At 31.1% G+C, this 24537-nt stretch overlaps 2 protein-coding genes across 2 annotated transcripts; both read left to right on the top strand.

The window, feature by feature from the left end:
- The first annotated feature begins 1220 nt into the window (after window positions 1-1220).
- On the top strand, window positions 1221-10919 carry LOC131854338 (proton-coupled folate transporter-like). The gene is made up of 7 exons (XM_059205447.1): window positions 1221-2396; window positions 3444-3603; window positions 6860-6961; window positions 7433-7570; window positions 8269-8352; window positions 9001-9157; window positions 10262-10919. The coding sequence occupies exons 1-7, from the start codon at window positions 1614-1616 to the stop codon at window positions 10371-10373; spliced, it is 1536 nt and encodes a 511-aa protein (XP_059061430.1). The 5' UTR covers window positions 1221-1613; the 3' UTR covers window positions 10374-10919.
- Window positions 10920-13516: 2597 nt separating this feature from the next.
- LOC131854357 (proton-coupled folate transporter-like) lies at window positions 13517-22196 on the top strand. The gene is made up of 7 exons (XM_059205463.1): window positions 13517-14441; window positions 15958-16099; window positions 16694-16795; window positions 17809-17946; window positions 18614-18697; window positions 21012-21168; window positions 21929-22196. Exons 1-7 carry the CDS (start codon window positions 13647-13649, stop codon window positions 22041-22043), a joined length of 1533 nt encoding a protein of 510 aa, XP_059061446.1. The 5' UTR covers window positions 13517-13646; the 3' UTR covers window positions 22044-22196.
- Window positions 22197-24537: the final 2341 nt, after the last annotated feature.

The following is a 24537-nucleotide window of genomic DNA, read 5'->3' as shown; positions in this document are numbered from 1 at the left end:
CCGCCATACGTGCGTTTTTCTAGATTTTCTGTATATTCCAAACAAAAAAAAACAATGAAAATCTCCACTGAAACTTTTGATGTAATGTTAAATTACATTATGATAATGTTTTTGTTTCATGTAAAAATCTGTTACAATATAATTAGGTACTTAACGAATGAAATGAAGGATATATAGTATATAGAGGTATCACCTCAATTTTCAGGAATTGCAACACTTAATAGATCACGACTGATGAAATGTATTTCTCCATTCCTTTTATATTTAGAGATATCACACCTAATATAAGCGATAGGTAACAGTTCCTATCAATTTGTTCGCCATTTCTGTTCCATACAAGAATTAAATAGGCATAACTATGAATTGTCAACTCGCAACATATTTTATTGCTAACATATCCTAGATTTTGTAACATAAGTCCCAAAATTTACATTATTTACTTATGTGCTGTTCGTTATTTAAAAATTAACTGCAGCACAAATGTATAAAACGTTTTTAATTTTACGAAGGGTTTTTTTCATATCTTAAATTTAAATTTAAAGTAATATAGTAAGAGTAAGATAGTAATAGTAAGAGATTTTAATTACATATTTACAACTGAACATTTTATATCTAATATTGGCAGAGTCTAAATGCATTATATTCTTGTGCTGCAGATAAAGTCTATAATTATTTGCATCTTACAACTATTATTATATAATATTTAAACAATTTGCAATCATATCTAATCAAATTAAAATATATTTATTCTTAGTACAGATGATAAGTCAAATTTAACGTCGGTTCGGAAAGTAGTTCGAGACAAGAAGAACTTTTAAAATTTGATTGCGTACCATTGTAATATTATATTATATATTGAGGTTTATATTTCGGATGAATAAAAACTATAACTGAAAGAAATAAATCTGCTCATGCTCATGAAAGTATTTCTAAAATCACTGAAGTAGATGTAGATGGTAAACACATATTATAGTGTACTTGTGAGTGCAATAATCAATACATTTTTCCAAATGGAACATTACATCACATATATATACACACACATCCACTTAGTCCATGTGAATAGATAAGCATTACCGTAGCAAGTTATGTGGAGAAGATAGCTTTGTGATAGGATACTTACTATTTACTTACTTCAGAGATTATAAAGATACGATGGCTTCTACTAATATATAAATCAAGTGTAAAACGTCTGAAATGTCTAAAAGTAATAAGAAAGAATATAAATAAATCGGCATGTAGCAATTAGCGTAACTGTACAATCAATATTCGCCTAGGAAGGTGGTAATGAATGAAAGTAATATTTTCATTTATTACGCGAAATATAAAGACATAATTGTATGCAATAAGTAAATACATGTAAATTTGATCACGTCATGCTACTGTTACTTAGTATATTTTCATTTGCGCTAGCTTATGTAAAATTATTATCATCATATCTATTTGTCTCGGAATCTACCCAAACTGATAATGTACCTACCATAAATAACTAACTTAATGGATGCATATGTAGTATAACTATATGCTAATATTTAATTAATAAATCCTATTCTGACAAGAAATACCCTTCGTTGAGACATGTGATTGCGTTCAGTCTGACTACTGTAGTCACAATGGGCACTGCTGAAGAAGTGCCCCTAAAAGAGATAAAGAATGATAAGAATAAAGAGAAGAAGAAAACGTTTAAAGAAAAAATACAACACATTAAAGAAAATGTAACTTTAGAACCTGTATTAGCTTGTTATGTGATCCCCGGAGTTCTAGCCAGATTGGCAACACAAAATCTGAACTTAGACAAAGCGTGCAGAGTAAATTTGCAGTACGGAGACAAAATCTGTGATGCTCTAATAGCAAGAGAAGGTGATTACAAAAATGAAGAATTGGCCGTCCAAGAAATCATAGCAGCAATGGAGAGCTGGAAAAATGTTTTGTTGACAGCTGTGCCCAGTTTCTTAATACTTTTCCTTGGAGCGTGGAGTGATAGAACAGGAAAGCGTAAGATATGTGTACTTCTTCCAATTGTTGGAGAACTACTAATGTGTTTAAGTAACATTTTGAATGCATACTACTTTTACGAACTACGAGTTGAAGTTACTATGTTTTTTGAAGCTCTCTTTCCAGCTATTACTGGTGGATGGATAGCTACTTATATGGGAGCTTTCAGTTATATCAGTGATATATCAAGTGAAGAATCTAGGACATTTAGAGTGGGCATTGCAAACCTTTGCCTAACCGCTGGCACTCCAATAGGTTCGGCTTTAAGTGGCATTCTGCTAAAGAAAATTGGATATTATGGAGTTTTCTCATTGAGTTCTATTTTGTATATATTCAGTATCTGTTACGGATGGTTTTATATAAAAGATCCAGAGAGACCAATTACGGAGAAAGTTGATCAGGTAAATGTTATTTTTTTAATCACATTTATAATTATCTTTCTTCCATTGCTTATAACTAATTTATATTTTGCTTGTATTTTATTAAATTTGTTGCAATGGTATTATAGTATGATGTAACCAACTTAATGGATTTGAGAAACCGACTTACGTCTTCTACAATTTATTCAAAAGGGCTAGGCAAAGCATAAATGTATTAAGTGCTACGTTCACTGAACATTGAGTAATGCTCGCAATTACATCTAGTATTGCAGTTCGGGTACTTACACAAAATTTCTTACATTTTAATAGAAATTACTGTATAATTGATGTCTTTATTATCGTTATTAGATGCAAGCATAATTATTGTTTAAGCTACACTATCAGTGTAATTTAGTGTAATTTAGGCAAACAAATGATTAAACTATTATTACCTAAGTCTAATCTATAGGTACGAATAACATGAACAATGATTTGACTTTTTTACTTTTTTGATATAGATAAATTCTAAAAAGAATTAAGATTTTATAAATTCTAGATTTTTTTTCAAATGTAATAGCAATATAGCTGAGGCTAACTTGATAATAAGTGATAACAATCGCCTATATACATAAATAGTACTACGTTACGTTGTCATATGACACCCGTGATACCGCTGATGCGTTGTCATAGAATAGAATAGAATAGAATAGAATAGAAATTCAAATAAACTTACATTGAAGCATTGCAAGCATTTTCATTGCGGAGGACTAAGATGTCATGCCTCTTATAATTGCACTGCGTTATCTCACCCTTCAACCGAAATACATCAGCTACAGTACTAACTAATAACATATGCTTTACTCGAACAAAGTCGCTGGATACAGCTAGTCCGTACCTAATATTATGAATGCCTTCTAACAATTGTTTGTTCGTTACGCTTTCATGCTATAGTGGGGTAATCAATCGTTATGAAATTTAGCATGTACATCATTAGACAGATACAATTTCAAGTATATACTATTAAATATGTAGTGTATGGATATAGTGTATGGATCACATATCTAATTTCTTTTTATTTCTTATTTTCAGACAGAAAAAGGTGGAGTATGGAATTTTTTGAAATTATTTTTCAATTTAAAACATCCTAAAGACACGTTTCACGCTGCATTCAGAAAAGGACCTAATCATCGAAGGACTAAAGCTATTTTAATCATGGTGTCCATAGCTTTCATATATGGACCAGCGTATGGTATGACTGTTTCCAATTTTAATTTAAACTCTTTTGATGATAAATAGAAAGAAAGATGTGAGAAGAGATGGATGGAGAGTATGTTGATTGTAAGAGAGTGAATACTATGATAGCTGTTAATAGAGATGAATAGAAGAAAATATCATATTATATTAATACGATAATTTCAATTATAAGGAAAGAAATTAATAATATATGATAATATTTTCTTCACATCTTCTTATGAGAACCGAATAAATCAGTCAATCATATCTACAATTTCCGTAAGTAATAAATAAAATATAAATGAATATCTCATTTATATTTTATATATAAACAGTAATACAGATAACATTTTTGATCAAAATTTTTCGATAAACGTTTAAAATTTTTTAGCAGATTTAATTTTTTGGACGGCCTCAGTGAGTCAGCTAAATATTTTCTTTGTACTTACAAACAGAAATATATCTAAGTATTTATATCATTTTTCTAGTACCCATAATATAAGCTCTACTTAACTTGGTACTAGATGGCACCGTGTGAATTGTCTTAGGTTGTTTTTATTGTATATAGTATAATGTATGCTTTATATATAAAATACAGTTATATAAATTGTAAGTTAAAACACATACAAAAACTAATATTAGTATATAAAATATATTGTTGTACCAATATCTTTTTATATATAGATTTTTTCTGTGTAATTCTATTGCTGACAGTCTAATATAAAAATATTGGTTATATTACATTGATTACATTTGCATCACAATATATGTGGGTACATAAATGTTATGCCATGTCATGTCCTTCAATCTACGATCTCAGTAACCTGTAATTTCATGTCATATCTCAACGTTCAACTGAAACACATCTTCCAAACTAAGCTGCTGGTGAAAAACACTTTTTCATTCCTATATATATATATATGAATATCCTATTCATATATCCCAAATTAAATCAAGTTCCTTTATTATTTATTTATTTACTTCATATTATTTCGCACATTTCTTATTATTTTTTTTAAAGTACATCCACCCTCAAAGACATCGTTGAAAATCAGTGTTTTGCTCCTTGAGTGATTCCCCACACTGTATGTACCATTTTGTATTGCTGTAGCATACACATGCAAGTTTACCCTTATTGTATTACATTGGTTTATATTATATGTCTAAATTACACTATTTGTAATTAAGTCTATATGTGTGTACTAAAATAGAAATAAATATTCTTATCTATCTATCTAAAACACCAGGTACAATGTTATCTACGCAGATATTTTACAAACTCTATATTGCTAAAATGAAATTATCTAATACCCTCTAATACTCACTTATGTAATATGTATTGAAAGATCACAGAAATCAACAAAACATTATCAAAGTACAAATGTTCATCGAAATAGTCGTTTGCAAGATAATGTGTACAAGAATAGCTCATTTTATAGTACTAGATTAGACAATAATTATGAAAGAAGTATAACCTTCGCAGAAGATTGTACGGTAGGTAATTACAGTATAATAAATACAGTGAGATTGCATTTTCTGTAATATATAAAGGTTATATTATTACACAAATTAATATTTAAACATATTTTATATTTAATATTTAAATACTTAAATTCAATTATGTTTGTAGGAAATAAGTAGGTACTTTGTAATCCACTTAGGTTAAACATGTCCTACCTAACATCTCTTTATGTGACGCATGTCTTAGACTCTTGAATCTACAATTCGAATACTAATTAAGCATTTACATCTTTCTACTTAGATTTATTTAGATATATTTTTTTATGATGTATTTGGAATGGCTAAAGAACTTACCCTTAAGTGGTAACCATCACCTATAGATATGAATATCACCACGGTTATCAACTTATCATATGATGCTCATCTATGCCCTTGTGGGAGACTAAGATGTTATGTAAGCGACATGAACATAAGCGCATCGCATTTCAATCGAAACACATTTACAAAGCAAGCTGCTTGGAGGCTGAAGTAAATGAGATCAATACAGTATTGACTTAGAGTATGTTTTCTACATACTCTATCTCAATACTGTAACTGTAATGTAACTGTGTGATGTCTGCGTAAGTACTTAAGCAAATATTATGTATGTGTATTATCAGATTTTTTTTAATCTTAGATTTATTTAGAGACTTTTATAAGAATATGATAATTCTAGTCCCATCGTATATTATTACTTACCTTACCTTCTACTATACAATGAAAATAAAAAAGTTGCTGGCGATGATTCGGATTAGATAAAGGGAAAATTCTGTTAATATATTTCTTACCATAAATTCGTAAGAGTTGTTCATTTGCGATATATTAAAGAAATTTTAGGTACATAAATTTAAAAATAAATATTTCAACAAAGACTGTTCTCGGGGTCCAGTCAAAATTATATGAAAAGTTTTGTCTTTCACACTATAATATAATTTAAAAAGAATAATTAATAATAATAATAGAATAAATAAGAAGAATTAATTTAATAATATAATTTACGTGATATACAAAATAACTTATCTTGGTGGGTAAATCGTGGCAAGGTATACACATAAAAATTACAGGATTTACTAGAAACTTAACTTAACTAAACTTAACCAGGTTTTATATTATGTATAGATCGGTATTTCTGATTAGTAGTAGTAATAATAATAATATTAAATTATAAACAAATGCTTACCTTTGTTTATAATTTAATATTTTATTTAACAAGGATGCCCAATAAAGGACGGTCTATTTGACGGCAAGTAGTAATTACATACATCATTTGACGATGCAATGTGAATCAGCTTCTTTTATGGAAAGCCATTTCTATGATTAATATTATTTTGTTTAATTCCACTGTCATTACCTTCTATGAGACCCCAAATATTCAGTGCGGAAACCTGACCATCGCTACTGGAAGCGTTACAGCGTTCTTTATTAGTTATCAAATTCCTACCGCTACTGCATTTACACTCATATTTAAAATAGACTTAGGTGTTATTTCGTATAACACATTTAATTTCTTAATGAATTTATATTAATTTATTTAATTCCGCTATTGTTGTCACTTGTGCGACCACAAATATTCAGGGCGAAAATAGCTCAGATATAACTTGGAAGACTAGTGTTGAATATTTGGCGATCAGTCATAGTTATTAGTAGTCTAATTGCCCATAATTATAATGTACACTTTAATTTAATTTTTTTTTTACTTTTCAAAACAGGCTCAGACTACTTTGTATAAAGTCTTGCTCTACTATAATATTAAATAAGCTATTTCATTCCAGGGGAGTATACGATCCGTTACCTCTTCACAAGATATCGTTTTAACTGGGATGCTTTCAAATACAGCTTGTACAATACGTTTTATATATGCATTCATGGACTTGGTATGTATCTCAATTTATAACCGTTTATTATAACAACAGAAGAAAAAAAATTTGAAATTGTGTCGCGGATTTGATTCCTCGTACGGCACACACATTTGTATTCGTGAATATGCTCGGTCGGTCGGTATGTATTTCCATAAAAAATTCTGAAAGTCGTATTTATTTTCCAGGGATATTATTATTATCAAATTAATTATTATTTACCTATATTTGGTATGCATTCTGTGTACTATTTAAATAGGAGGGTTTTTATAATATGTACGTTTATTTGTTTTACTATTTATGTGTCTGTCAGCAACTGATAAGTTGAAATAACTTGAGCAATTTTAAAGAATCTTTCACCTGTGAATAACTGTATTATCAACGAGAAGCATATATTGATCTCTACGGTATATAACCAGTTAAGAATATTCTCTTATACATAAACCATATTATTACCTACTCTTTTAAATATGTTTTGTTATGTTTTAGGTGCTCTCCTCTCTATCAGTATACTGAGCAGACGATGGAAGTGGCAAGACGCGAGTCTCGGTCTACTGTCACTCATCAGCAAAGTCTGTGGTGCAGTTGGAATTGCAATGGCTAAAGACAGTAAGGGAATGTACACAGGTATGTTGATATTTTAATAATTCCATATTGAAGAAAACACGTAAAATAGACTATATTAAAAAAACAAAGGAACAACGACTCAAATGGGTATAAAACAAAGTTGTCAAATGACCGGATTGAGATATTAATTAAATATGAAAGTAATAAACAACAAACCTGATTTTAGCGCCGAAGTTGTTATATCTTCTAATGAATAACATAAAATAACATTGAAAAATGTAGCAGTTGAGTTTTTTTCCAGTTGTTCTTAACTGAAATAACTGTACAGTTGAATGACGTAGATATCCAAACTGGACAGTAGAAATAGTGATAGAAATAGAATAGAAATAATCTTTATTCCAATTAAACTTCATATGAGCAGTTTTGAATAATCATCTTTTATTGTTCTACCACTCTCTCGGAACGCAGACTGATCACTAGAAGAATGAGCACGAAATTTGCGTGTTGCTCTTTTCTATAAATATTATTCCCTTTTAAATAAAGATTGACCGGCGGAAAGTATTCTACATGAATAAATAATTTTGACTTTATCTGTACTATAAATAAAACAAACTGCAGAATTAGTTGAGATAGAGGTACACGTTGTCGACTTTATACAAAGTTTATCTTAATAAAAATGCACTGAAATTTCTCTTCCTTCCTCTTGTCCATCTTACGATTTTACTCTGTTAATAACTAACCTTTAACATTTGTTTCAGCCGTCGCAATAGAGATGTTCAACGCGTCATCGTTCACAGCTCTACGATCCATCTCATCTAAATTAGTAACAAGTGATGAATTAGGTAAATTTAACTACGTTTCGGTAGTCTTGTAGTTATAGCGGTGTGCTACGCCTTAGTTCCTATTTCCACAACGACATCTAGTCTCAGCTATGGACAGTTTGTATTATGGTTGCTAAACAACTGTTAGAAATACATTTTATTGTAAATACATATATAAAATAGTCATAATAAATAATCCCTCCATTCTCCCAGATTTAAATTTAAAAATAAATTTGTATTATTTTAAATACGTATAATGAAACGAATACGAGCTGAGTTTCTTGTCACTTCTTCTCATCTATATATATATATATATTAGATTTGACATATCATAAGAGTCTGTAATAGACCTACATGAATTCCGATGGCCACTGGTTTGATTCCTCGCACGGCACAAGCATTTGTATTCATAAGTATATTTGTTTGTATCTGTCTGGGTGTTTTCTACGTATAACATGTATTTATTTACGAAAAAAAAATTCTATGCATTTGTATCGTTTATCTAGTAACATAAGCTTTAGCTAGGTTAACTTGAGTCTAGATGGCACTGTGGGAATTGTCCTGAGATTATTAATATTATTATATTTTTACATAAAAAAGCCACCTACTGGAACATGCAAATCACAAGCAACAAAATCTTGGGTAATACATATTTTTTTGTCTTTGTAGGCAAAATGACGTCACTTTTCAACCTGATGGAAGTACTAACGTCCATGGTGTTCGGACCCCTATACTCATGGATGTATATGATGACCCTGAAGATAGACACGAGTTTTGTGTTCTACATCAGCATGGTCCTTACTATACCGCCCATTATTATATTTGGGTTAGTAAACATATAAATATATTACTATCATATCACTGTCAGTACCGCAATACATCAAGCGTCAGAACGCAACCGAATGCGACAGCTGGGCGACAAGATAGTGTATATAGAGTCGCGATCCTCAGCAGTGTGGGAACGATTAAGGAGAAGACACATATAAAAAGTAGTAGCTAATAACATCCTTCTAGGTTACTAGTAACTTAAGAGCTAGTAGCTGCTTTGGCCATAAAATAAGCATGCCGATTCCGAGAAGAAAGGCTGCCAATATTTGGGAATACTGCCTTGTTGTAGCATGGATAGTTGGATAAAATCCTTATTCGTATCAACTGAGAGACAAATTACGTGCATGGCAGTCGGAGGGTTAAAAAAGCCTACTATACACGTTAAATAATAATGATTATTAGTCATAATATTAACATTTAATTATATGATACAATTAATAAAAAGTAACACGTAGTTTCGTCTTCATTTTTCGAGATAAACGATAGCCTATGTCCATTCTAGTGATATAATTTATCATAAATCCACATTAATATTCGTTCAGTAAAATACTTGTGTAATTTAACAAATAGATTTAACTTACATTTAACTTTTATATATTTTTGTAATAATTATAGCATAATAAATAATATTTTTTTTTGTCAGAATATGGTATGTACAATCATGATAAATATATGATATATGTTACATCATATTCTGCTGTTTCCAGCTTACAAAGATTCATTCAGCAATCCGAGCATTAAAGAAAACACAACAAAAACACATAACTTATTACTTTAAAAACATTTTGGAATATAAAAGAAAACATATCAGATTTAGCTTAGATAGCTCGTATTCATCTGCAATGCTCTTTTAAAAGCTTAAAAGATTTTTGTACGTATTGTAATGCAGCGGGCATCATTCCAACTACAAATCCAATTTCCAATTATAAAAAAAAGTTTAGAAAACATTTAAAAAGTGTTACACCAGAGTTATTTCTCAGTTCTTGATTCAATTTACACCGAGATGAGGGGAGACTTGACTTATCATAGATTATTATCATCATTATTATTACAAGTGCCAGTGATTGGACGACATGAATGAAGATGTTTTTTTTATTCACAGATGGTTTTTCGTGGAGAATAAAAGAAGTATGAGTCAAAGCAACAAAGAAAATACTGAATCAGCAGAAAAGTCTGACACTGCAAACACCGCATGCTCAGCGGATGACAGTTGACATTTTAACATATTGTAAAAGAACTTTAATTAGTGTTTTTTTCAGTTTAAAAAGAAGATTTTTTATTTCTAATTAGTAATGAATATAATCAAAATTTATACAATATAATAAATTAGATGTCACCCGAGACTAAGTACGCTTTTCTTAAAATAAAAGATATTCCAAACTATCTTCATGTGCAAAGTCATTATGAATCGTTCATTTGTTTAGCCGTGTTATAGTAACAAATAGACAGACAAATATCCATTCCCATTTACAATATTGATTATCGATTGTAATACTAAAAAGTCTCGCATTTCTTGATAGCCGACACAGCTCTTTGTACTGTACATTGGTATAAAATTCTATATTTATTACAAATCTAATTTTAAAGTCAATCTGATAATCATAATTGACACTTTATCGCAACATAATTAATGTTGTTGAGAACAGTGAGCGTCGTAAATTACCTACGTTTGAGTGATTTGTACCTACGCCTGTCACCCGCACCATATTATAACGCGCTAATTATAATGCTGCAATAATCGAAAATTGTTAAATTATTGATTAAGTTAATAAATATATTTTTATGGACAAGTTTTATACTCGACTTTCATTTGAATATCTAGTAGCTGTGTCTGCGGTTTCACCTGCTTGTAATTTGTAGCTTTGTGTGAAAAAGTGAGAAACATCCATGCATCTATCCAACCATACTCACAAACTTTTGCGTTTATAATATTAGTAAGCTGTACAGTATATAATACTGTTTTACAAAGAAGAAAAGCAAATTCACTACATCTAAATCAATATATTTCATCAAGAAAAATAATAATTACTGAATTCTTAGAAAAAAAAACATTGAAATTATCTTTAAAAAAATCGTGAGTCTGAGAGTAGCGTATTATATAACGCTAAGTAAGAAATCCTAACTCACCCAAATGTCAGATTTGTCTTTTCTCGATAATTATAATTTCTACAATACACTATTTAAAAAAATATCATTTATGTATTATAATTTATAAAATTAGGTGTTATTTTGTAGAAGTCCATTTTATTACCTATATATTTTAGTACTATTTATCAATATACTCTTAGTCATTTTTTTTATATTGTCAACCGGGTCTCAACAGGAATAAAAATTAGTTATTTTTAAACTTTCTTGTTTACAAATTACTCCTAATAAATTAATAAAATCCTTTAATAATATAACAATAATCTCAGAACAATTCACACATCGACCTCTATATCCAAGTTAACCTAGCTAAAGTTGGGTTATGGACACTAGTTAACTGATACTGATACATAGATTTTTTTCCTAAATACATACATATTATACATAGAAAATACCCAAACCGATACACACAATCATACTCATGAATGTTTATGCCGTCCGTGCGAACTCGAACCCGCGAACTTTGGAAGTAAGACCAATAAGTAAGTGTGGCACCACTAGACAACCGAGGCCGTCAAAGTATTGCTCATAATAATATACAGACATCGATTAGTACTATTTTTATTATATGTATAGATAACATATTTGATAATAGTCTCATTATCGTATATGTAGCTTATTATTATGTATATATAAATAATAATAATAAAACTTTACTACATAAAGTGGAAAGTGAATGTAGCACAATTTGTAGTAATACGTATTTATCTAAGAAAAAGACGGTTATATCACTAAAAACAATCTTTTACAAATAACCTTAATATTACTAGATATTAAAATAGAACATAGAAAAATATTACAATTTCACATAAATAAAATAAATATTTGTTATACCGTTCGTCGTGGCCCAGTGGTTTACTACACCGACTTATACCCAAGAGGTCGTATATTCAAAACTAGTGAATAATCAAAAAAGTATGCGTTTTAATATATAATAGTATAAATTGAAACTTTTCATTATAAATTGAACCATCACCATTGTTGGTGTCATCAACAGAAATTCAGTCAATAATGAAGAAAAACACCAATAGCAACACAAATTTATCCGACTACCAGTCTCAACCCCTGCTATTTAAGATTCAAAATATGTTATGTGTAGGTATCTATTATGGTATTGTAATATTGAAATAAATAAATAAAAATATATATAACATAGAACATAGAACTCTCGAATTTTTAATGTCATTCTTAACTGATTCAATTGAGGAAAAATGCAAATCCTTTACAATAGCACAAAATATTCGTTTTATTTACATTAGAACAAAAGAATAGTACACACAAAGTTGACTATGATATAAATAGAGTTTGTTGTACCTAATAATACTGGTATAAAACATACTAATCCCCATTGTTATCAATCTTCTCCTGATAAGGCCATGATGAAGTTACCACATAGCTACTCAATTTTAAAGTGTATATAAACAGATTGCTATTGTAAATAGAACTATCTGTATAGTTACTGTGGTCGTAAATGAACATAAATACAAAACACAATGTGTTATAATTAAATAATGATAAGAGTATATCTTCTTACATTATACAGGTTGTTACAGAAATAGACTTTTGTTGAATAGATTTAACCTTCATTCAAATAAATCTATACTTCTGTGATAATTTTATAGAACATAGAGTTTTTTGTTTACTTGATTAAACGCGTTAATAATATGAAGTACAGATTCGCGGCTATCGTATTGGATAGCCTATTTATCGAGGAAAACTATACATGTTGTATAATATTAAACTATGACCAATATGAGCGAAGCATCGATAAAAAATGTTGGAAAGACGAGAAATATCACGGATGAAGTTGCGCGGTCATATAGTTAAAAATAAACAATTTTGAATAGTGTTTTATTTATTCTACCGTCAGTCGGAATATTTATTTGGTTGTCAAGAAATATAGCATGAAAAAAAGTTACAAGTTCATGCTTGAGGGCTACCATTGGAGCATAAAAATGATATATATTTCAATTTACCTTGTATTACCAAACATTCCATTAAACAAGCGTTAGATCTCACGATTGATCACAAAATTTCATTGATTAATGGTCCATCTTTTATAGAGAAGAATACACTACATTTGCAAGGGACATTTGGTTTCTTGAACTATGTAGGCCAGATCAATATACAATATATTAAAAATAAAAATCATTGACATATTGGAAACAGGCTGTATTTGGATAGGTTAAAAGCACTGCATTAACATGTTTAACAAGAAGTATACAATCATTTTAAAACGTATAGTGAAATAATAAATTAAATTAATCATTGCATATGTCAGATAAAATATTCCTAGTTAAATACAAGCATTATTTTCACCAGTAGTTGTTATTCTATCAAATATGGCAGACAAGAAAACAAAAATAGAAGAAGTGCCTTTGAAAGATAAGGGAAAAGAAGAAAAATGTGATAAAAGGAAGACTTTCGTTGAAAAAATATGGCATGTATTGTCGAATATAACTGTAGAGCCGATTTTCTTCGGTTTAGTAATACCTTCTATGCTAGCAAGGTTAGCTGAACAGAATTTGAATTTGGACAAAGCTTGTCGTGTTAAATTACAATATGGTGACGCTGTCTGCGATGCCTTAATAGAAAAGAAAGGCAACCACAGTTTCGAAGAAGTAGAAGTGCAGAAAGTGATTTCAGCTATTGAATCATGGAAAAGTGTAATACAAACAGCACTACCAAGTATACTTGTGATAGTTATGGGAGCGTGGAGTGATAGGACTGGTAATAGGAAACTCTGTATTCTATTGCCACTTTTTGGTGCGCTGTTCGTTTGCTTAAGCAATTTGATCAGTACAATATTCTTCCACACGATTTCCGTTGAAGTGACTATGTTTTTGGAAGCCATTTTCCCGGCTATCACGGGAGGTTGGGTCATGATCTTCCTGGGTATTTTTAGTTACATTACTGATATAACCACGGAAGAGTGCAGAACGTTCAGAGTCGGTGTTGCTAATTTGTGTTTAACAGCCGGTATACCTATTGGATCAGCGTTGAGTGGAATACTGCTAAAATGGTTGGGTTACTATGGAATTTTTATAATATCCACTCTCATTTATATAATAACTATATTGTATGGAATAGTTTATTTGGAGAGCAATACAAAACCCAAGAATAATTCCGATGAAAAAGTAAGTAACTTCAACTTCAACTTGTAATCTATTAAGAAAATCGTAATCTAGATTTTATTACATAAACTATGTATGTTCTAATCTCCTCATACGGCGAATCCTGGATATTTTGTAGAAAACTGACTCGATCTAGCAGAAACCTGTTAGTCAAGGTATTTCGAAATTTCATTACTATTACTATTACAATTAAGGGCCTCGATAATCTAGCGGTTTAGCTCACCGCTTTACTTCATGGTCTCGGGTTGGATTCCATGCGCGGTACAAACATTTAAATTCATGAATATGATTATTAGTGTCGTTCTGGGTGATAGGTGAAAAAAATGGGAGTGTGTGTTTGTATCAATTGTCGAGTGCTCATAACACAAGCTCTGCTTAGCTTGGGGCTAGAGAACGAAAGTGTGTTGTGTGAATTGTCAAAAAAAATGTCTATATATTCATTCATTATAATCTTTGATTGAACTAAAAAGAAATAAGTTTTTCCATACATTATGTCAAAGAGGAGAGAATAATGGAAGCGTGCTCCCACCTACGTTAATATGCGCTGGTTGATTACCACTGGCTGGGAATAGTATGAAGTTTATATTTATATATATTATATATAGTATACAGTAAGGTCATTTAGGCCATTGTGTATAATTCACCAGGAATTAAGCACAATAGTTTCTACATAAAAGTCAACCAAACAAGGTACATTGCTTCCAATTAAGCCTCTAGCCCCCATTACTTTAACCCCCTACCCGCCTACGAAACTATATGCGCTTCCTAGTAACAAACTACCATGTACAAGGTCATAGGCGTGGGTACCTCTATCCTACCTATTTCAGCCAGTAAAAATAATGCTTCGTTAGTTTTATTTTGATTGGAGAATTTGGCAATAAAAGCAGGTGTTGTGAAAGGGAATTGTTAGTAATGAGGACTGATGACCTTATTGCTAGCAATGTACCATGTCAGGACGTCCACGTGGTTCCCCCTGGAAACTATCGGATAAACTCTTGGTGAATTTGTCACGATGGGCTAACTGACCTGACCTCATGCTCATCTTATCTCCACTGGTGTCCCGCTGGCGTAAACCGTTAGCGCAAGCGAATGCAGCATTTTATTATCTATTACTCTATATATCCAAAATAACAATACATACCCTATGGGGCCCTACAATGTTATAAGAATACAGTTGTAATAATTTTCATATATGCTGGCGACATTGGTTATCTACCAGTTTAGCTGGCACCCTTACTTCCTGTCACGGCTTCCATTCTTGCACGGTACAAATATTTGTATACCTGAGTATGATTGCTTATATTGGTATGAGTGATTTCTTTGTATATTATGTATGTATTTACATTAATTGTCTAGAACTCATATCGGAAGCTCTGCTTAGTTTGGGATGAGATGCGATTGTCTTGGTATTCTGGAGTCATATAAGCAATAGTTGGTAGCTACCATTACGTGAACTATTAGCCTTTTTGCTCTTCCCGTCACATAAAAATCACTTAAAAAAACTACATTTATGTTACAGATTAAGTCACTGACGTGTACAGATTTGAAAACTTTAGTTAAAGAAACTGCAATGGTGGCTCTCAAGAAAAGAGACGGTAATAATAGACTGAAGATTATACTTACTCTGATTGTGGTAGCTATCATCTATGGACCAGATCAGGGTAAGTTGATTGAAATTGGAATGAATATATAAGTAATCATTTACTAATTATAATATATAATTATATTAAAAGTCTTGTTATTAATTAAAATAGTGACAATTTGATCATATTTAAACGTACAGAATTTAAATAGTACATATATAAATAAAGTAATTTATGACCTATTTGTGATTGCAAATAGCTTTAAAATATTTCTTAAAAATAAAACGCAGCATTTTAAAAATAGAACATATAACGTTCCATTTTAAAAATTATGTATTTCAGAGCGGCGCTATTGTTTTGTTATTTTTATAATTTTATACACATTTTTCTCGTACATTCCACCGGGTCACCGATAAAGACATCCAGTGTACAAAACTGTTTAACTACTTTTTTTTATTCTTATAACTATAAACTGCAATATCCTCTACTAAACACGTACTTTATTTTGTGTATACTGTATATTACTTCATTTTCTTATAATTCTTGAATATATATTCCAAATTTAAATTGCGCTGAATTACTAAATTATACTTCAAGTTTTTAACATTGATTTTGTTGTTTATTAACATAATAAAAGTACATTGTGATTTAACGGTAGGTGTTATTTTCTAGGTGAAAGAATTATATCATACATGTACGTAAGACATCGGCTGAAGTGGGATGCTCTCAAATACAGCTTCTACTCAACTTATAGTATTATTATACACACTCTTAGTAAGTATATATTATATTTACTTTAAGTTAATAAGTACATGATATCTAATTTATAATAATAAACAAGGGGACAAGACCATTGGGGTAGACTTTAAAAAATCGGTGAAACTGAGGTACCCCAGTTTCACCGATTACAGCTGCCAAGCAGCTTGCTTTCTAAGCTACATATGTTTCGGTTGTACGGTACAGATTAGGTAATGAAATTAAAAGATAAGAGGCATCTTGTCCTTTGAAATAGTAACACGTGAGAGGTATCGCAAGGGTCATGTCTCTAGTAGTGCTCTTGAATAAAGGCGATGTTGCCGCTTACCATCAGGTAGTTCGTCATATTGCTTACCATTCCAATTACTGAAGAAAACATCACTTAGAGTTGTTTTTTAAAGGCAGTGAAATTACATCTCTCCGATCGATACCCCGTCTAATTTAAACGGGGATTAAAATTACCGCGGCCTGAGCCGAGCTTCGAACCCCTAGCTGTGTCCTCAGACTGAAGTCTGGCGAGAGTTGGCCTTCAGCCGCTCCATAAGTCCTTCCGCAGGTTTGGAGTGCTACGCGCACCTCGGTACTCTTAGACTAAAGTCGTATCTGTCAGGCGAGTGTTGGCCTTCTGCCGATCCATAAGTCCATTTTCGGGCTTGGAGTGCCATCTGTACTGAACTGTAAAGGCTAGCTGCGGCCAACATTATTATAGTAGTCCGCAAAAAAAGTGAAATTGCAAAGTGTGTGGATTTTTTAATATTCTCAGTAATATTCATATTTGTGGATGATTTAACCGCGGTAGACGTTGTTTTATACAACGAGTATTGCACTAAGACCTTCCCTCTTAATGATCGAATTCCAATCTTTATTGGATCAACACCCATATTGTGACACGTGTTGCCTCTAAACGTGGCATCATCGGGCAATGAAAGTTCGGATACGGTTTGGAAGCCTAGTGTTGATTTGTCATCGTCTGGACAACAATTCAGTACGTTAGATCAAACTGTGCCATGAAAAATTTGAAATGATTTCAGGTGCTTTGTTTTCGATCAGCGTCTTCAGCAAGCGGTTAGGCTTCCATGACTCTATGCTGTGTCTCATATCAGTCACCAGCAAACTTATTGGCACCATCTACGTGGCTTTTGTATACACTGATATTCAAATGTTCCTAGGTGAGTATATCTCTTATGGACGTACAATGGGACACAATTAAAACTAGAGAATTAATTAATTAACACAATCATGTCATAAGAATGTGAAGCATATCACATGCTTCAATGAAATTCATATAGCAATGAAATTACAGAATAAAAGGTATGACGCTTTAGTGCTCAAAAATGGCAACGCACAGGTGGTATCACTGACGTCACATCGTATCTTAATATACGTGGTGCTGTTCATGTATATGGGCGACGGTCACCACTTACCATCAGACCGGAAAGTTTATTTGCCACTAAAAAAAAAAAAATTAATTGATTAATATTTATTATTAGTTTTACCAAATTTAAAATTAGATAAATATAGGGACCTAGATGAAGAAAGCTTTTCTTGTCTCTTTAAAAGAACTGTAGATATACAGGTGTTGAGATTTTTTTAAATGAAATTATTTGTTTTTATATTCTGTAATCAAAACTATAAAACAAAATTATATATATGTGATCTCATTATCTTTACCACTACTATTAAAATATTTATCCCATTATAAATTGTTTTACAACATATTTCTACAACAAAGACTACAGTGGACAAACCCTCCTAGTGAGTTTAAAATCGCAAGCAGCTTCTGGTAACGATTAATATTATAACAGTATTTTTTAATTAAATTACTTTGTTTTTCAGTACCAATAGCGGAAATATTGAACGCAACCACCTTCACATCATTGAGATCAATGATTTCTAAACTGGTGCCTAACGAGGAGGCAGGTACTATGTTACTTGTAATTAAATTAGAATTAATATTTCTGTTTAGACATTTTTCTTTATGTACAATTAAATTAACAACATGAGTCGGTTGCGCCTTATAGGGATTATCAATCCCAAACTAAACAATTTTTGTATTATCTAGCACAGATAATACAAAAATTGTTTAGTTTGGGACTCGATGGCGCTTAGTGAGGAGAAAGTTAAATTAGTTTAAACTTGTCCAATAACAATAGAATTCACATTTTAGGTATAAAAGAAACACGTTAGTTATTTGAAAAATACCTGTTCTAATACTAAAAAGAACTAAATTCTACATCATGACCACCTTAAATAAAGCCACTATCTCTCAGTTACCTATATGTATTTTTTCTTTAAAATTGGTTAAGTATTTTATACATTTTATAAGTATTATTAACAAAGATATATAATAAATCATTTTTTTCTTATACTATACATTAATACAGATTTTAATGTATTATATATGCAATATTACGTTGAATATAAAATACTAAGCATAAATTATATAAATTTGTATTAATAAACACAGAATAATTCATCATAATCTTTCTTTGCGTCGAATCTAAGCAACATTTTGTAGCTGCAAACGAGCAATTCATTCAGAATTTAGCGCAATAAGTGTATTACTACTTGAAATGGCAATCAATGGCAGAAGACGCAAGGGAATCCTTACGTTGCTCAAGCAATCCACATCACGAACAATTGGATGTTTATTGTCACTATACAATACTATACATACGACTATATACACACTTCAATTCTTGTCTTGTAAACACAAGTGCTGTGACTAGGCTGGCCAATTCGGATAATTAATTTTTCAGGATTTTATTAATACAAAATTGTTATATAGATACTTAACATTGGGTGGTTTAGCGGTTAGCATATGGTGTATTGTATATAATTGTATAATAATCGTTTCACATAATTACCTCTTTTCATGATGACAAGCCGCTTACAGACGAGACAGACACGTTCCATAGTTCATCTATAAAATATTCTCATGCCATCCGTCGCTCATACAGCTCTGTTCCATATACATTTTTCTTTTCTAATCATATATTGCTGTTATTACACTATTTGTTGTGGGTCTACTTTATTTGTATTTTACATTTATTAGTACCAACCCCACAAACACATTGCCTTACTTCCTTAGAAAGCTATAGGGTTCAATTCATAAAAAATGTACACACATTTGTATTCATAAGTGTAATTATTTGTCTGGGTGTTTTTATATATTATTATGTACGTATTTACAAAAAAAAACGATTGAGTGTCATTTGTTTAGTACCCATAACATAATTTAGGGTTAAATTGGCACTAGATACCGCTATGTTAATAGTCTAGAACTACTTATTATTATTATATATTTTCCACTGAATCACAATGTCTAGAAATAAAAGCAAGTGAGACATATATATATAGCTATTCAAGCACAACGTCATCAGGCCTAAAGTTTTCACTGAAAATAATAGGTATATTGAAAATCGGACTATTCTCTTTGTTGAGACACGGGGCATAGGGAGATAGGGGCTGGCTATTCGGGACATCCCGATAAAATAAGAATATTTACCAACCCTATCTTTAGCTGTCTCCGTGAATCAATATTTCAATGAATATGTACATAATTGATTTATTGAGTTTATTTAAATTTATTTTCGGGACTTAACGCTACGCGATAAACTCTGTAAAGCCTAAACAAAGTAGCAATTTCTAAAGATTTAGAATATTTTAAGCATTAAAACGATTCAGTAAACTTATATTCTATATAGTAATATTAGTAATTATTATTAAAAATAAAACAAGTCATCATCGTACGACTCTTTAACTTATTTCCACTAGCTGTTGCCCGGGACTTTGTATATACAAACTTTAATCCTATATTTAACTCTCTTCCAGATTTTTTACTGATATAAAAGGTAACCTATTTTCGTCCTTATGAGACAATCTATCTGCATCCACTATACTATACTACAATCTTATTTCATGAAGCTCCGTTCAGCCGTTTAGTCATGAAAATCTGACGGACAGAAAAAACACTTTTGCATTTATAATAGTACTGGCTGTACCCGCGCATTCGTCTGTGTGTTATAGTGACCCTGACGAAATGAAGAAAAAATATTGAATAATCTAACCAAAAAACCCAAAGAAAAAATTTCATTAATCTAGTTTCAAAAATGACGGTTGTCTATGGTATTGGCTGATTATTACCACTTTTCCCTCAGGTAGGACGTCAACCTGTCTGTCACAATACATTATCTGAATATTATGTTAATTGCTAACCTTATTTTTGTTTCAGGTAAAATGAACTCATTATTCAGTTTGGTGGAAACCCTGGCGGCTCTTGTATTTAACCCTATTTACTCCATCTTGTATATGAAGACTATCAACGTGTTCAGTGGCACTGTTTTCCTATTTAGTAGCATATTTACGATATTCGCCATATTTATTTTAATGTAAGTTTTTTTGTTTTAAAAGTATACTAATCTTAATTTCTATACTACAAATTGATTTTGAGTTAATGTTCAATTGGAGATTATGATGGATGGATTGAACCAATTTAATGATTCATAACAGTATGATGCTGCCGCCTGCACTAACGTTATGTGTATGCGGGCACCAGTAGAGGATGATAAGAAAAATATGAGGTTAGGAAAGTTATCTCATCATAGCAAATTTACTAGAAATACAACATGATGGTTTCCAGGGAAAACGCGTGGGTATCTACCTGACATGGTACATTGCTAGAAATATATATTAATTCATTATTATACATTCCGAAGTATTACTAATTCATATTATTATCAATCCCTCTTCCCCCAAGAATAAATTATATGTACTTAAGCGTATATTGAAACTATATGGGAAAATGTTTTTTTTATTCTCGCACTTTTTTATGCTATTTGGCACAACAGGCTGTTATAGCTTCACCGGGAATGAAAACACGCGGAAGGCCATCTTCTGCCTAATGGATATGACTTTAGTTTAGTCTAATGGCCCGCTGAACAATAAAAATTCACTACCATACCTCATAATTTAAAACGAAATATATCTCATAAAGCATGCAGCTTGGTGACAGAAATACAGAGGTACCTAAGCATATAGAAGAGTAAGTGCAGCAGAGATAGGTGCCCACACGTGGACTTCATGAAGAAATGTCTCGGTTCTTATTTTTTTGCTTATATTGTTCTTATTTCTTTTGCTTTTTATTTGCAGTTGGATTTTCAAGTGTCACAGACAAGAAACGAGACAAAAACGATTAGAAGACGCCGAAATGAGGACATTGGATGAAAAGGATAAAGAATCTACTCTACCTCGACTGACTGACTGACAAATTGATTGATATACTATTCTGGATGGTTCAACTAACGTGGAAATTATAAGAAATTTTAAGTTCTTTTAATATTTCATGATGATCTCTAATTTCTGAATTCACTGAAATCAATTATGAACTAAATATCGAAGTCTTCTGCCAAAGCAAAAGCTTTAATTCCCTATTGGGTTTTTAGAATACACATTTCAAGGTTGACAATGTATGCATACAGCAACCATAATCTCATTATAAGTCAAGGTTTTCGAACACATCCAATTGGAAGAGAAAGCAGTTTTCTAAAGAAATAATCCTTGGCGAGTTACACAGTACTATCTAGTCCCAATACAATCTGAGCTATGACTACTGATATATATTCTATTTGAAAATACTTAATATACCTATATAATATAACTAACAGAAAGTTGTGTTTACATTTCTGACTGCCTCTGGTAAAGAAAACACCGATATCAAACCAAAAATTAATCCGAGAGACAGCGATAGGCTCGCCTCTTGTTATGATATATATGGACCATTACAATGGACAGTTGACAATACCTTTAACTATCCCATCTGGTATGACAGTTGTTAGGTTATATTGGGTTTGTTTTGTTTAATATATACTTGGAAAATCATACATAACCTAGATTATATCACGAGTATGGTAACCATATCTATACATATAAATAAAATTGGTGTCTGTTTGTAATATTGAAATAACCGTTTTTTACTACATGCATATAAATATAAATACGGTACATACACCACAAAACCACTTATTAAAATTTTTGTCTATCTGACTGTTTGTTCCGGCTAATCTCTGAAATGGCTGGACCGATTTTGACGGCACGTAGTAACTTAGTCTACTTTTATTTTAGAAAAATTCGTATATTTGAAGAACGCGGACGAAGTCGCGGTTGCAGCTAGTTTAATATAAAAAAGCATGCATTGCGGGTATGCCTATAGTAGGTAATTCCCTATATTGTGTAAGAAAAGGTTAAGCTTGGTCGGAAAGGGATGATATTCAAGGAAATGAAAGTGTCTATGGTAACAACTTTTGTTCTACAACTTTCTGAGTGAGTTTTTTCCAGAAACCATACTTTTTTTTTTTTAGAAAAGAGTTGTAACATAAAATACAATAACAACTAAGGATACAACCCTAACATTAGCTATCATTAGCCCTATCATAATAGGAAAATATGTAATGACATTGATAGTTTTTTCATTAAAAAAACTATCAAGTTTTTTTAATGAAAAACGGAGGCATACTGTAACACCCCGACGTACCATTCCACTAATTAAGAACGTTGGCTGTTTTTGATTGAATTCCAAAAAATAGGGTTGCCGATTCTCTGTTTATTATTTATGTAATATGTTTTTTATTTTTGTATAAAAAAATAATAGCTTTGAGAATTAATATTAATAATAATTTAACGCGGGATAAATTAGTTATTAGTAATATGTTACAGTCCTACCGGCTTTTCAAATCAAATCAAGAGTCATTAATTCGTGTAGGACATTTTAGCCACCTATGAACGTCAAGTTTTGTATTAACATTTTTTCCGTTCAATATACAGATCACAATTAAGAAGAACTAGCAAGAAACTCAACTAATTTTTTAAAGACAATTTATTTTCTTTATGCACTTATATAGTAGTCTATGTCTAACATAAAATGAATATCCCGTGCATGAACTACTATTGCCATACACGTCTGTCCTTTAAGGAATCGTTTAGTGAGTAATGGCTTTGCTCAATAAATATGTTTTGAAAAGTAATTAATAAATTTATTTAAACGTAATTCTGGAATATCTGTTGATGTAGTAAATTTTATACCTATACCCATAAAAGAACAATTGATTTTTTTAGAACGATACTTAGGAAGAGCAAGTTTGTCTTTAAATCTAGCTTGAATATTATGATTATGGTTTAGCCTTTCCAACTAAGCCTGTATGTTCTATTATTACATAATATGTTTGTGTTTGTGTTTATTGTATGGACACGCTTGCGTGCGCGCACAGACATGTCACTGTGCGAGTATGTCCTACTATGATTAACAAAATTGTACGCCGTGGGCTGTGATTTGCCACTTGTATGCAGATCTTAATAAAGACCAAACACGACGCATGTTTAGTATAAACTAGCTGTCACCACTTAAAATATTTATAAAAATGTATATGTACCTTTTAAATATGTACATGGTTTTATTTATTTACAAATACAAAAGGCGGTCTTATCGCTTAAGGGATATCTTCCAGGCAACCTTTGGGTAGAGGAGAAAGACAGAAAGTGGTAGAGGGCGCAAAATGGAACGAATAAACATAAATAATAATAGAAATATATCATATATATATACATACTTAAGATACATGTACAATAAATATACAATATCAGATACTATTCCCACAGTTTATGTGGGAAAATATAGTCCCTTTATTTTTAATATTACTGTAGGTATACCTAAGTATTTAGAACAATTTTTCTGTTTAGTTTTAATATACTTTACTAATACTTAA

The sequence above is a fragment of the Achroia grisella genome, unplaced genomic scaffold (assembly GCF_030625045.1).
Source record: "Achroia grisella isolate CSIRO2021 unplaced genomic scaffold, CSIRO_AGI_Agris_v1 utg976, whole genome shotgun sequence".
NCBI classification, from domain to species: Eukaryota; Metazoa; Arthropoda; class Insecta; order Lepidoptera; family Pyralidae; genus Achroia; species Achroia grisella.
The sequence above is the reverse complement of the archived record's forward strand: the minus strand, read 5'-3'. Positions and strand labels throughout refer to the sequence as shown.

What these genes read in the sequence shown, in the direction of transcription:
- LOC131854357 (XM_059205463.1), top strand. Translation starts at nt 13,647, where the DNA reads ATGGCAGACAAGAAAACAAAAATAGAAGAAGTGCCTTTGAAAGATAAG. An exon ending in AGAATAATTCCGATGAAAAA is followed by an intron (nt 14,442 to 15,957) that starts GTAAGTAACTTC and finishes TTTATGTTACAG; the next exon opens with ATTAAGTCACTGACGTGTAC. An exon ending in GGTGCCTAACGAGGAGGCAG is followed by an intron (nt 18,698 to 21,011) that starts GTACTATGTTAC and finishes TTTTTGTTTCAG; the next exon opens with GTAAAATGAACTCATTATTC.
- LOC131854338 (XM_059205447.1), top strand. Translation starts at nt 1,614, where the DNA reads ATGGGCACTGCTGAAGAAGTGCCCCTAAAAGAGATAAAGAATGATAAG. An exon ending in TATATGCATTCATGGACTTG is followed by an intron (nt 6,962 to 7,432) that starts GTATGTATCTCA and finishes GTTATGTTTTAG; the next exon opens with GTGCTCTCCTCTCTATCAGT. An exon ending in CAGTAAGGGAATGTACACAG is followed by an intron (nt 7,571 to 8,268) that starts GTATGTTGATAT and finishes CATTTGTTTCAG; the next exon opens with CCGTCGCAATAGAGATGTTC.